Source organism: Hyperolius riggenbachi, chromosome 8 (assembly GCF_040937935.1).
Source record: "Hyperolius riggenbachi isolate aHypRig1 chromosome 8, aHypRig1.pri, whole genome shotgun sequence".
Taxonomy (NCBI): Eukaryota; Metazoa; Chordata; class Amphibia; order Anura; family Hyperoliidae; genus Hyperolius; species Hyperolius riggenbachi.
In genome coordinates, this window is record NC_090653.1 from 291,475,848 (window position 1) to 291,490,896 (window position 15,049).

Consider the following 15,049-nt stretch of genomic DNA (forward strand, 5'->3'; position numbering starts at 1 on the left):
TTCCTTCATAACAATGAACATCAAGCTCTGACTTTGGGGCGCTTGGTTTTTGAAAAATCTTTTGTTGTTATTCTGTCTTTTACAGCTACAGTAAACCTACAAAAAAAATAAATTATAGACTGGTCATTTCTTGGTCAGAGGCGGACGAGAGGATTCGGTGCTGGGAGACTTGGGCGCAAGATATAGCCGGTATACGGCTGATCCTGCTGCTGCACAAGTTCCCAGCAGCGTTACTTACTATTCCCCCTCCAGGTCCACGTGGATAGTGGGGGAATAATGTAATTCAGCTTCCAGCTATTGCTGGCGAATTACAGTGTTTTAAAAGTAACTTCAGCTCGCTCTGACGGCGCCAAAGTTACTCACTGTGCGTCGCTATAGATGTAATTCTTATTACCGTCTACGGTGGCGCTGGCTACATTCAAGTCTCCTGCGCTGGATTGCCAGTGTTTGTGGTCAGAGGGCCAACAAACAAAATTAGCAAGGGGTTAAATACTTTCCCTCACTGCAAGAATCTGATTCTCCATTTAGCGGATTATCTATGGTGGATATTGTATGCAGATACATCTGAGCCATAAAGCTGATCGTTATGAACAAAAGTATTATAAAAGCACAGACTAAATTCCTTTTTTTTTTGGGGGGGGGGGGTGTGGTTTACATATCTTATAATTATTTCTTCAATACTATATTCTGCGGTTCTAGAATGTGATACGAGATCTCTGGATTTTAGTTCCTGGGGGCAGTCACTCCTTGTTTTTGGAAATTCTAATTAAGGAAAACTTGAAGAGGAAATCCTGCTGTTTTTTAGCGATGGTCATGTCTAGGAGAACTCATGGAAAAGCATGTGGTTTTGTTTGATCAGCTGATAGATTTGCAAAGCTCTGATTTGCTCTGATCACATCCTGCTTTAGCACATGATCACAGCTAGCCAATCAGAGGCTTACATATCTATCACCTGACCAGACTGATCACCTGCTTCTCCATGACTTCTCCTAGACATGGCCCTCACTAATCAGAGACTTACATATCTATCACCTGACCAGACTGATCACCTGCTTCTCCATGACTTCTCCTAGACATGACCATCACTAATCAGAGGCTTACATATCTATCACCTGACCAGACTGAGCACATGCTTCTCCATGACTTCTCCTAGACATGACCATCACTAATCAGAGACTTGCATATCTATCACCTGACCACACTGATCACATGCTTCTCCATGACTTCTCCTAGACATGACCATCACTAATCAGAGACTTACATATCTATCACCTGACCAGACTGAGCACATGCTTCTCCATGACTTTTCCTAGACATGGCAATCACTGTGGATTTAGACTTCAGTACTGTCTGAGTAACACAAGTATGCAGCCAGCAGCAGTGTCGGCACATTTTATCTGGACAGTGGCGTTCCTACTGTAGTGCGCAGGGGGTCGGGGCGCACCGGGTGACAGACACCCAGGGGGGTGTCGCCACGACCCCCACAGCACAGAGCAGGAGGGGGAAGCAGCGCTAGGAGGGGCAGTGGGGGCAGCGGTGGGGAGGGGGGAAATATCCCCCCCTCCCTCACCTGGGACCCCTCCTTCTGCCTCTCTCCCCCTCCATTCAGCGTGGCAAGTGCGGGCTTGACGGCGGGGAGATGTGCGGAGAATTACTCACCACTTCCGCGTTCCAAGCGCCGGCAGCGTCATGTCGTCACAGATCTCCGCCTTCATTGAAGGCGGAGATCTGTGACGACATGACGCTGCCGGCGCTTGGAACGTGGACGTGGTGAGTAATTCTGCGCATGTGCCCCCGCCGCCGAGCCCGCGCGCACTTGCCACGCTGAATGGAGGGGGAGAGAGGCAGAAGGAGGGGTCCCAGGTGAGGGAGGGGGGGATATTTCCCCCCTCCCCACCGCTGCCCCCACTGCCCCTCCTTCTAGCGCTGCTTCCCCCCTCCAGGGACATCTATACTGGGGGCAACTATACCAGCTATACTGGGGGCAACTATTCTAGCTATACTGGGGGCATCTATACTGGGGGGCAACTATACTAGCTATACTGGGGGCAACTATACTAGCTATACTGGGGGCAACTATACTAGCTATACTGGGGGGCAACTATACCAGCTATACTGGGGGCAACTATACCAGCTATACTGGGGGCAGCTATACCAGCTATACTGGGGGCAACTATACCAGCTATACTGGGGGCAGCTATACCAGCTATACTGGGGGCAGCTATACCAGCTATACTGGGGGCAACTATACCAGCTATACTGGGGGCAACTATACCAGCTATACTGGGGGCAACTATACTGGGGGCAGCTATACTGGGGGCAGCTATACTAGCTATACTGGGGGCAGCTATACTGGGGGCAACTAAACTAGCTATACTGGGGGGCAGCTATACTGGGGGCAGCTCTACTAGCTATACTGGGGGCAGCTCTACTAGCTATACTGGGGGCAACTATACCAGCTATACTGGGGGCAACTATACCAGCTATACTGGGGGCAGCTATACTGGGGGCAGCTATACTAGCTATACTGGGGGCAGCTATACTGAGGGCAACTATACCAGCTATACTGGGGGCAACTATACTAGCTATACTGGGGGCAGCTATACCAGCTATACTGGGGGCAACTATACCAGCTATACTGGGGGCAACTATACCAGCTATACTGGGGGCAACTATACTAGCTATACTGGGGCAACTATACTAGCTATATACTGGGGGCAACTAAACTAGCTATACTGGGGGCAACTATACTAACTTCATTGGGGGCAACTATACTAGCTACACTGGGGGCAGCTATTCTGGGGGAAACTACTAGCTATACTGGGGCAACTATACTAGCTAATATTTTAAATTACAGTTAGCTCCGCCCTCATCCGGTCATGACCACGCCAATTTTTGCCACGAAGCACGCCGCAGGTTGTGGTCACGCCCATTTTTTTTTTTTTTTTTGGGGGGGGGGGGGGGGTCTTTCAATACCCAGCACCGGGTGCCAAATGCCCTAGGTACGCCACTGTATCTGGATCTTTTTTGTATATCTGTGGCATCCTCATGAAGAAGTCAGTAATTGAGCCTTTATATTTCTCTTTTCCGAAGAAAACCTGGGCAAAGATCCCTTTAGGAGGCTTCCAACACCAACCTCGTAAAAGAGATTCTCATTTCCTACTTATGCTAATCCTTTGCTTCTACTTTTTTTTTTCGGAATTACTGAGACAGAAAAAAATATATGCGGTTAAAGTGTTGTGACTCCAGTGGTTGTTTGCTTGTTTTAATCAAAGGATTCAAAGCACTGAAGTAAAAGGACCAACATGACTGGCAGGCAATTAGTGTTTAGGATGTCAGCAATGCACATCTGAATCCATAGAAAATCTTTCTTCATGACATCATAAAAAGGGAAGGTCCGAGGAGTATAAAAATAAAAAAAATCCACTTACCTGGGGCTTCCTCCAGCCCCTGGGCAGCCATCCTGTGCCCTTGCCGCAGCTCCGGTGGCTCCCAGTCCCCTCCGGTGGAGAAGCAGGTCGGCTTCCAGGTCGGCTTCTCCTGCGCTTCAGCATGCTGCTCCCTGAGTTGCACTGACGTCATCCGGACTGTAATACGCAGATGCAGAGCTACTGCACCTGCGCGGTACAGTCCAGATGACGTCAGCGCGATTACGTGAGACGCATGCTAGAACGCAAGTAGACCTCTGGTACCGGAGGGGACCCTGGGCCACAGGATGGCTGCTAGGGGCTGGAGGAAGCCCCAGGTAAGTGGATTTTTTTTTATACTCCTCGGATGTATCCTTTAAAGTGAACCCGAAGTGAGAAGTATATGGAGGCTGCCATATTTATTTCTTTTTAAGCAATACCAGTTACCTGGCTATCCTGCTGATTCTCTGCCTCTAATACTTTTAGCCATAGCCCCTGAACAAGCATGCAGCAGATCAGGTGTTTCTGACACTGCCAGATCTGACAAGATTAGCTGCATGCTTGTTTCAGGTGTTATTCAGACACTACTGCAGCCAAATAGATCAGCAGGGCTGCCAGGCAACTGGTATTGTTTAACAGGAAATCAATATGGCAGCCTCCATATTCCTCTCACCTTGTGTTCACATTAAAGAGAATCTGTACTGTAAAATTCTTACAATAAAAAGCATACCATTCTATTCATAATGTTCTCCTGGGCCCCTCTGTGCTGTTTCTGCCACTCCCTGCTGCAATTATTTATGCAGTGTTTACAAACAAAAGACATAGCAATTGATAGGCTGAGAGTAGCTCAGTGTGTGAGTCATACAGAGTGTGCAGGGGGCCTGGAGAGGGTGTGTATAGCTTCTATCCAATCACAAGCAGCACAGTACATTCCAGCCTGACTGCCTCAGCCCGACAGAGGAGAGACGATTAGATCATATAACAGAGATAATACAGCCACTGTGCAACTAGGAAAGGCTGCAGTAAGCCAAAGCACATTAGAACAGGCATAGGAACTTATATGATAGAAGAAATACGACTCACAATTTTGTTACAGAGTCTCTTCAAGGGCTGAAGTTCTCACACATTTTTGGCACAGCTCAAATTAGATGGGACTGAATCAGGAAAGGTGGGTCCATCTAGTTGTACACATTTCTCATTCCTTCCTAATCACTGGCATGGACATGGCCCACGAAGAGTAGAGTTTAACACTTGTGATATAGACTATGGGATGATGCAGCATACACAGACACATAGCTTGTGAGGGTGTCTGGAGAAGAGTCTATCCAATAGCTGCTAGGCTACAGCAAGACAAGACCAGTGATTATTGGGTGTATTTAGCCCTTGATAACTCAGTGTCAGGAGAGTAATTCCATATCAGGGAAGCTGCGGTACTAGGCCATAGTTTCTTTGACCGGTCAGTTACATCTATAGACACAAGTAGGGGGCGGAGCATCTAACCTCTCTGCGAATAGGAAGTTGACAGGAGGGATGGAACCTTCTAAGCCTGAGAAACCAGAGATCCACAACAAACATTCACTTTAAGGAGTACTACAATACTACTAAAGATTTAAAGAGACACTGAAGCGAAAAAAAATGATGATATTATGATATGTATGTGTAGCACAGCTAAGAAATAAAACATTAAGATCAGATACATCAGTCTAGTTGTTTCCAGTACAGGAAGATTTAAGAAAGTCCAGTTGTTATCTCTATGCAAACACCTTTCAAAGTCCTGGAGAGGGCTGTCTTCTGACTTTTATTATCTCAACTGTTATTAAACTGTTTACTTTTTCTCTGCCAGATGAGAGGTCATTAGTTCACAGACTGCTCTGAAAGAATCATTTTGAATGCTGAGTGTTGTGTAATCTGCACATATTATAGAATGATGCAATGTTAGAAAAAACACTATATACCTGAAAATAAAAGTATGAGAATATTTTCTTTGCTGCTAATCTTCTAGTAATTATTCATACTACACAACCAATTCATTATATCATATTTTTTTTTCCGCTTCAGTGTCTCTTTAAGTAGTTTATTACGCGTGTTGACTTCCATGATGTCATTAACTGAGGTATCCCACTGTGGCGAGGACAGTACAGGAAGTGCTAAGCGGGAGGCTCCACCTGCTGTAATCACATCATCAGTCCTATCACTCATGCCATCCTTAGCAGCCTCTGTGCCACTAGTTCGTATTCAATGACCAACTCTCCTTGAACTCCTCTTGCAAGAGAAATTCTCTTGGAAGAAACCTTATCCGTTGCTCAAGTGATCAGTTCGTACCTCTGATTGGCTGGTCTTGATCACGTGATCGTGTCAATTTAGCTCCTTGTGAAGGCTGATTGTGACCAGCTACAGTAGTACCAATGAACGACCTGTAAGAATCGTTTCCATGCACACCTTGGCCCGTATGCAATTCACTTTTTCTCCGGAGTTTTCTCCTTGGAGAGATTTTCACAACTTGTCATAAAATGTCTTTTGAGCCACCAGCAAGCGAGAAAATACTTAAAATTTGATATTACTTTTTCACCAACTTTTGGGTACTTTTTCAACTGTAAAATGCTGAAATTTTTGTATAAAAATAGAAGATGAAAATGATTTCCTAGGAGATAACGCAGGTGAAAAAATGTATTGCATATGGGCCCATGATGCCAAGTACACACTATTAGTTTTTGTGGTCGATTTCCCACTCTATTCTCGTATCTTTTCTTATCAACTTCCATTCACTTCTATGAGGAATCGACCAGCAAAACAAATAAAAAATATCAGACATGACGAAAATTATCTATCGAACCATCTATCTAACACAAAATTGTTTCCTAGTTAACATTGATATATATATATATATATATATATATATATATATATATATATATATAGTGTTAAGGATGGTGCCTGGGGATGCTGAAATTTTCCTTTTTTCTCCTTTGTACAGGTAGTCCCCGGTTAACAAAAGAGAGTAATGCTGGATACACACCATGCGTTTCCGCGTCGAATGCGTCCGTCGATACGCGTCGATTTGATCATTTCCGAGCGCATTTCGATGATTTTTAGGTCGATTGCCATGTAAAGTATGGCAAATCGACCTAACAATCCATCGAAACATGAATCGGACATGTTGGAAATAATCGAATCGATGCCTATCGACGGACGCAACGAACGCGGAAACGCATGGTGTGTATCCAGCATTAGGGACTGTAGGTTCGTTCTTAACCTGAATCTGTTCTTAAGTCGGAACACTGTGCCGTCTCTGCCCCCTGTACCTCCTCTGTGCCTCCCTGTGCCTCCAGTGTCCCCCTCTGTGTCATCTCTGCCCCCTGTACCTCCTCAGTGCCCCCCTGTGCCTCCAGTGTCCCCCTCTGTGTCACATCTGCCCCCTGTACCTCCTCAGTGCCCCCCTGTGCCTCCAGTGTCCCCCTCTGTGTCACATCTGCCCCCTGTACCTCCTCAGTGCCCTCCTGTGCCTCCAGTGTCCCCCTGTGTCATCTCTGCCCGCTGTACCTGTTTATACAAGTTTAAAAGCCATTTTTTTCTTTGAATAATAAAACATTTTTTTTTTGATTTTTTTAAAAAAAAACTACAAAGTCCAATTTAAAAAAATGTTTTGACTTGTTCCCACGGAAACACAGAAGCCATGCCGTTCGTATTGGCAAGTCGGGCGTTCGTAAGTCGGGGACTATCTGTATTTGGTTATACTAAAAATAAAAAACGAGAAACAAACGAGGAAGGAGAAGTAATTCCTGAGACATCTTATTTAAAAGCCTTTTGCTGCTGTGGTGGACAGGATGTAAAACCATTTAGCTAATTTTAGGGCTAGAATAAAAAAATGGCGACTGCGTTCTAGTGAAGAGGTCCGTTTTTAGCAATGCTTTATTACAAGAACGCTGGTGCAGCTGTTATGTCATTTTTCTTCTTGCACGAGGGAGGCTGCCTTCCTGTACACGAGACAAGGACACGCGACGTGTCCCAGCCCTGTCCCCTGCATTATTTATTGGCCGAGGCTCAGCCGGCCTCCATCATCAACGCAGCCGGAGCAGCTGCTCACCTGCTCTCCATCTCTCGGCGTACGTTAGAGGCGGCTCAGGAAGGTTCCACCAGCCAAGGTCAACCATGAGAGAGTCATGGAGGACATCCTTGGAGCCGTCCTCATTTTCTGCCGCTTTAATTGCTCCCTCTGGGAGGGAGGCGGCGTTAGAAGGAATATTCTAGAATCTGCTTCAGCGCTGAGCTGTCAGCTCAGAATGCCTTTCACTGATACCTGCGGTGTTCAGGGTTGATCTGGGTCACCAGGCTCGGGTCTGACACATAAATAACGCTTCACATCTAGAATTACAGCCCTAAACACGTAGAATCACTCAGTACAAGCTGCTCTGGCGCAAGGTTACGCTTGCAATTAGATTTTCTTTTAATGGGGGGGGAGGGGGGGCACATCCACATGGAGCAGATGATTTATAAACATAGCAACAACGAAAACTGGAGCAGTTGCCCATTGGGGTTGAGCAAACCCTCTCACCAGAACTGAGTGATATGGAGGCTGCCATAATTATTTCCTTTTAACCGATACACATTAGACACTACTGTAGCCAAAGAGATCAGCAGGAAAGCCAGGCAAATGGTATTATTTAATAAATATGGCAGCCTCCATAGACCTCTCACTTCTGGGGTCCTGTATACAGACACCTGGTGGACATCTTCTTTGAGACCCCGCTCCCACATCAACAAGCAAAAGGGGGTCACAACTGCTACCTTGTCTAGGGTCCCCCAATTTGACTTACTCAGCATCTAGGGGTGGGTACAATAATTAGAGCTTCAAATTCTTCATCGTTTAACCGGTAGCAGTGTAAATTTATCAGCAGCCGGTTAAGTGATCGACAGTCCACCAATTGTACTTAGCCGGGTTACAACAAGAGTAACTTTTTTTTCCACCTAAAAATGTAGTTCCCGTAGTTGGTACAGAGTAGACAAGTCACCATTTTTTTCTCTCACAGTTCCAAATTCACCTTACCTATTTTAGAGAACTTGAAAACTCCCTCAAAAGGTTTTCCCCCACAAGTGGTCATTAGGCTGGGTTTTCGGGATTGTTGGGAAAGGGGGGGGGGGGGGGGATTGAGGCCATGCTTGACGCGGTCATCATTTAGTAAAGACATTACTAACACATACCCCAACTGGCTTCTTAAAGGAGAACTGTAGTGAGAGGGATATGTAGGCTGCCATATTGATTTCCTTTTAAGCAATACCAGTTGCCTGGCTATCCTGCTGATCCTCTACCTCTAATACTTTTAGCCATAGACCCTGAACAAGCATGCAGCAGATCAGGTGTTTCTGACATTATTGTCAGATCTGACAAGATTAGCTGCATACTTGTTTCTGGTGTGATTCTGCAGGCAGATAGCTCAGCAGGGCTGCCATGTAACTGGAATTGCTTAAAAGGAAATCAATATGGCAGCTTCCATATACCTCTCACTACAGTTCTCCTTTAAAGTATACAGAATGACAATACAGCAAAACTAACTTGCATGTTGGACTTTAGCGATGGAGTAGTTGACTATAATGGCAAAGGTCAACAATGATGATCACAAAGCAGAAGAGATGGGTGGAATAGGACAGCGAGGGACAGCTGATAATGGCATGCATTGTTTTGCAAAATATCCACTGAAGCCACACCCACTTCACACACAAAAATACCCCACTGCTCTGAAAGTTGGTACAGACCGAAGCAAGATGGGCAGGACCTCATTTGATAGTTTAGAGTAAATTTAACTGTGACAATCACAGAGTACAAGAAAGCAGATGCATCAGGAAGCAGTAGATTTGGGCGCATGAGACAAGTGGACAAAAAGGGCGCCCCATTCACTTCCATTATAAATATCGTTTAATGGGCGCCGAACAGGGAAAAAAAGGCGCCGGAGATTAACGTTTTAACAAACGGCGCCCGGAGATTTTTAAGGATTTATAACTATGTTTGTGATGATTTAACTTTACAAAATGAGCCCGTGACGAATAACGTTTATGAAGATACTAAATCACTATTTCTAAAACATTATTATCCACCCAAAAAAATAATTTACATTTTTTTATTTACATTTTTTATTTCTTAATGTCTGTAAAACATTATTATCCATAGGGGGTCTTAGGTTTAGGCACCACCAGGGGGGTCTTAGGTTTAGGCACCAACAGGGGGGTCTTAGGTTTAGGCACCAACAGGGGGGTCTTAGGTCTAGGCACCAACACGGGGGTCTTAGGTCTAGGCACCAACTGGGGGGTCTTAGGTTTAGGCACCAACAGGGGGGTCTTAGGTTTAGGCACCAACAGGGGGGTCTTAGGTTTAGGCACCAACAGGGGGTCTAGGGGTTAGGGATAGGTACAGGGAGGGTTTTTAATAAACGTAAATATAAGTTTCACTTTACAAACAGGGAAGATTAACGTTTTAAGAATTGCGGATCTCATACACATTATTTAGTGATTTATAAATTCTTAAAACACTATTTCTAAACGAAATTCTACACAATATTTCTATAAACGATATTTCCATTTAACGTTTATACCACGCGCCCTTTTTTCCCGACGCCCTTTTCGTACATACGCGATGCATCATACATGATCCTATCCAGCAGATTTTCTCTGTTCTCAGAATCAACTGTCCCAATTTCCCTGCGTTTTTCATTCTGAATATTTACACAGTACTCTGCTGAACAACCCCACCCCTGAGGAGCTTGTATAAGAGCATAGTCGTACAAACCCAGCCCCCTACTGCAGGGAAACTGCCTAGCTTATTCATAGATACCTAAGGCCAACACCTGGCCAGAGTGCTGCAGTGTGAAGCTCCGCCTACCATTGCAATGCCAAAATAATACATTCATATGATCATGCGTCAGTGTGCCAACAGGATCATATGCATAGCACCGCCCCTCACAGTGGCGTACTCCCTGCTGGTCAGAAAGTACGTCACTGGGATTCCTGTGGTATTTGCATCATTCCGAGCATGCGCACCGCCAGCGTATTTAAGGTTTTGCATTACTAATTGATGCACATGAATTTGGTCACTCCGGAAGTCTGACAGTAACACACTATTGACTTTGCGGCCAGTCGGCAGCGAATTAGACACAACGTGATGCAGTTAGTGTACTAGGCCCCATAGACTTATTGCTGTTGTGTTACCCCGAGTGCAGAAAGTGTAACACAATGCAAAGAAAGTGGCAAAGCGTGAAAGTGGTTTCAAGCTTTTCAAAAACCTAATGTAGGTTTCAGATTATAGGTATTTAGCACCACTTGCATTTTCATACCAAACTCTACCAGATGACTTAGCTATACCATAAACGCATGTTCTGAAATGAGTTTTACGATCATGTAATGTTGTAAAGAGTCAGAAATGCCCCCTTAAGGATGATATCATCACCGGCACATCTTATAGAGACAAGATGCAAACCATCGGCAATTCCACTTACCAGAACTGAGATTTCCCTCTGAGGTCTTGTTCAGTCTTCCTGTAGAATCGCTCCTTTGCTTTCACATGTCAAAATGTCCTGTAGAACTACAACCTCTTCTCACTTTTCCATCTGTGTCAAATTACCCATGGGACTATATCGCTTCTTACTTTTGCATGCCCAAATGTTCATTAGAACTACAACCTCTTAAAACTCTTCCATCCTTGTCAAAATGTCCCGTAGAATGATATTTGCTTCCTACTTTTGCATGTCCGAAAGTCTTGTAGAACTGCTACCTCTTCAAAGTCTTCCACCCATGTCAAACGGCCTGTAGAACCACATGTGCTTCTCACGTTTCCATGTCAAATGTCCAGTCTAACTGCTATCTTTCCTACTTTTGCATGTCACATGACCTATAGAATTACTACCTGCCTCACTTTTTGGTGGTAAACAGCCTTTAGAGCTACTTATGATTTTCACTTTTGCATGTCGAAATGTCTACTACCTCTTCAAACTCTTCCATCCATGTCAAATGGTCCGTAGAACTATTGAACCTATGTTTCTCACTTTTCCATGTCAAAAATCCTGTTGAACCACAGCCTCTGAACTCCACCATCCATGTCAAATGTCCTGTAGAACTACATATGTCTCTCACTTTTCCATGTAAATACTGTGTAGAACCACAACTTCTTTGAACTCCTCCAGCCGTGGTCAAATGTTCACTACTACCTTCTTCCCCTTTTGCATGTCAGATGGCCTGTAGAACCTCTTATTGTCCTTATCCTTCACTGGCAAAACTTTATGAACAAAGCTGTAAAGAGGAAACAGCAAAGTAAAAACAAACATTTTTTAAAACTGACTAGTGGAGATAAATAGTTGCCATACTGTTCCAAACTGTCCAAAGAATGTCAATACTTTGAGAACACTAAATACAGTTTAAACAAAAACAAAAACACAAAAACCATTCCTACAGGGAGAATGCCAACCTCAGAAAGGTAATAATAAAATTCAACAACCACATTATGCACAAAACGACCCAGTTTTCATACTGAACCTAGTCTTGTTATACTGATTGGAATTAAATGCCTTATGATTGCAGTTTATGTCATCTGTTTTTCCTGTTGCATGCAATGTACTCTATTGTTACTTTTGGTTATGAAGAAATGTACTAAGAATGATTTATTATAGTGACCTTACATCTGTATTGTGCCTTTACTATACTTAGTAAGTCTAGAAGAGTTCGGACTTTATTTTCTAAGGCAAAGAATAATGTGCGTTTCTTAGTTGCTCATGAGCCAATCGGTCGACCTCGTTTCCTAGAATGGTCTCCGGTCCATACCAATGAAATGTGGTGCGATAGTGAGGGTCACGTCTAGGAGAACTCATGGGAAACCATGTGATTTCTCTGACCAGCTGACAGATTTGCAAAGTTCTGATTTGCTGTGATCACATTCTGCTTTAGCACATGATCACGACTAGCCAATCAGAGACTTGCATATCTATCACCTGACCAAACTGATCACATGCTTCTACACGACTTCTCCTACACATGACCATCAGTGTCCGATTGGCTGACATGAGTAGCTTGGCTGGAAATACAACCGTCACGCTCCTCTGTGCCTTATTAAATAAGCCTTTGAGTGTTTTTTTCTCAATGCAGAATATTTGTTCTAAAAAAAAAAAAGCAGTTTAGTACAAAAAAGCCTTCAACAGTGTTTCATTTTCTTGCTTACAGGGCTAACTTAACTTGCAGTGACTGAAGAGGCAGTTTACTCCTATGTTACCATGAGAGAGAGAGACACACAGCAGTTTTGGCATCAGAATTTTTTAATTTGTCTCCGAGTTTTTTTTTCCCCCCTACTTTTCCTTTTTTTTTTAATTTTTTTATTCTTTATTTATTATTTGTTAAACTTTAACTCTCCCAATTAGAGCTATCTCACTAAGGAACCTTCTACACGTTGAGATCAAATCTTCCTTTGCATGCGTATGTAGCTGCATTTCATGAACAATTTTTAACCCTTGTCAATGCATTCTATTTTTTATTTAAAGAAAAAGAAAAAATTAAGACAAACCTTTGTGTATGTGTTTTAAAAAAACAAAAACAAAAAACTTTAAGAAGCATGTCACCATAAGATGTTGCATTTGAACAAAAATGATTAATAAAGGCCTTTCCCAAATAAGTTGTATGGAAGATATTTTATGTTTTTGCAACGCACACAGTGTAACTGGTTTTTTATGTTTTTTTGGGAAGGATAGGACAGCAAGGTCACTGTTGAGGGCAGACAGGTAGAGCAGGACAGGCCACAAGGTCACTGTTGAGGGCAGACAGGTAGAGCAGGACAGGCCACAAGGTCACTGTTTAGAGTAGGGCAGATAAGGTCACAAGGTCACTGTTGACGGCTAGTAGGTACAGAAGGGTAGGTCACTGTTGAGGGCAAACAGGTAGGGAAGGGTAGAGTGGGCACAGTACAGGCCTCAGGCAGGTCAAGGTGTTGCCAAGTTTTGCATGCATGGCACTGAACCAGCTTATTTTAACCTTGCAGGCAATAAAAGCGAAAATGGAGGAACTTAGGCCTCTGATACCAGTGTTGGAAGAGTACAAAGCCGATGCCAAATTGGTATTGCAGTTTAAGGAGGAGGTCCAGAATCTGACGTCAGTTCTAAACGAGCTTCAGGAGGAGATTGGCGCCTATGACTACGAGGAACTGCAGAGCAGAGTGTCCAATCTTGAAGAGAGGCTCCGTGCATGCATGCAAAAATTAGGTAGGCCCAGACACATCATGGTGGCACCAATTCAGCTACCTTCATTTCCAAAAACACACACAGCTGTAGCTAGCCGGGCGGCAGGCTTAGAGACAACCTTAGCTGCACACCAGCAAGGAGGATCAGATAGTAGGACTGCCTTATACTTTCTATGAAAGTTGCAGATCTGCAGGATTGTGGTGGACAAGTCGTTAGATTAGTTAGCCAGAAAGGATGGATGGGGCACATATGAAGTCATATCTGTGAATGTATTATATATTTATATATGTGTTATCTGTCAGAGGGTCATTCTACCCAAAGTGGTGGAATTTCAAGTCAAAGATGGAGTGTGATGGGTTTTATGCACCTCAAAGGGACTCTGGGCCCATATGCAATTCACTTTTTCTCCAGTCATCTCTACTATCAAAATTATGTTATTATAGATTTTCTTGCTGGTGGTGTAGATGGCATTTTATGACAAGGTGTGAAAAAAAAAATCACCTAAGGGAAAGCTCAGAAGAAAAAGTGAATCGTATTTGGGTCTAGGGGCCACATGCAATTAACTTTCTCCTAGATGATTTTTCAACTTCAATTTAGAAACACTTTACAGCACTTTGCTATATAAAAAGTACTAAAAGTAGGTGAAAGATACTATCAAAATTATTTTGAGTACTTTTTTTTTTGCTCATTGGTGGTTTAAAATGCATTTTATTGACAAGGCTGAGTTATCACCTAGGAGAAAACGCAGGAGAAAACGTGAATTGTATTTGGCCCTAGGAGTGAGATCTTCTCACCATCAATAATGAGAGAAAAAAAAAAATCCCTCAATGTGTAAATTATCTACATCAAGGCGGGGGTGGGGGGAGTTGAGTTGGGGCTGTCAGATCGCTGCATAATTTACACAGCTGCTGGTTAATTGGATTATCCGCTAAAAACTGCAATTTATTACTAATCCCAAATTCTACCTCCTAAGTGGAGCTCATCAGCATATTGTGTCACTATTTACATTTTATTTCTTGGACTCTGCCCCACCTTGGGGTACTGTCAGACCTCCTTTTTCCAGATCCAGCAGGGGGAGGGTGGTCTTTTGTGATATGTGATGTAGGTATGTAGAGCGAGCTGGAAGGAGAGCTGTGGAGATCACAAACCTGGAGCTACCGAGATGGAAGATGATGAATTTGAAGCCAAATTCTTGGGGGGGGGGGGGGGGGGGGAGGGGGTGTATTTGTGTGGGCCGTACTATATGGATAATATGTTCTCCTGCAAACGAAGGACAGCCAAATCACCTACTAAAAATGTTATTGTTCCTGGTCTTATTAAATCCTCTAGAGTCCAGTGTTCCCCAACTCTGTCCTCAAGGCTCACCAATGGAGCATGTTTTGTGGAAATCCACAGGAGATCAGCTCTGCTGAGATGCTAATGACCTCACCTGTGCGT

The 15,049-nt window shown here is 43.8% G+C and overlaps 1 protein-coding gene across 2 annotated transcripts in view; it reads left to right on the forward strand.

Moving 5' to 3' along the window:
* Nucleotides 1-15,049, forward strand: part of OLFM1 (olfactomedin 1) — a 174,527-nt gene that overhangs the window by 110,588 nt on the left and 48,890 nt on the right. For both annotated transcript variants that reach the window (XM_068249147.1, XM_068249146.1), the window contains exon 4: nt 13,414-13,633. In XM_068249147.1, the coding sequence (XP_068105248.1) occupies nt 13,414-13,633 (220 nt within the window). The remainder of the gene's footprint in view (nt 1-13,413; nt 13,634-15,049) is intronic.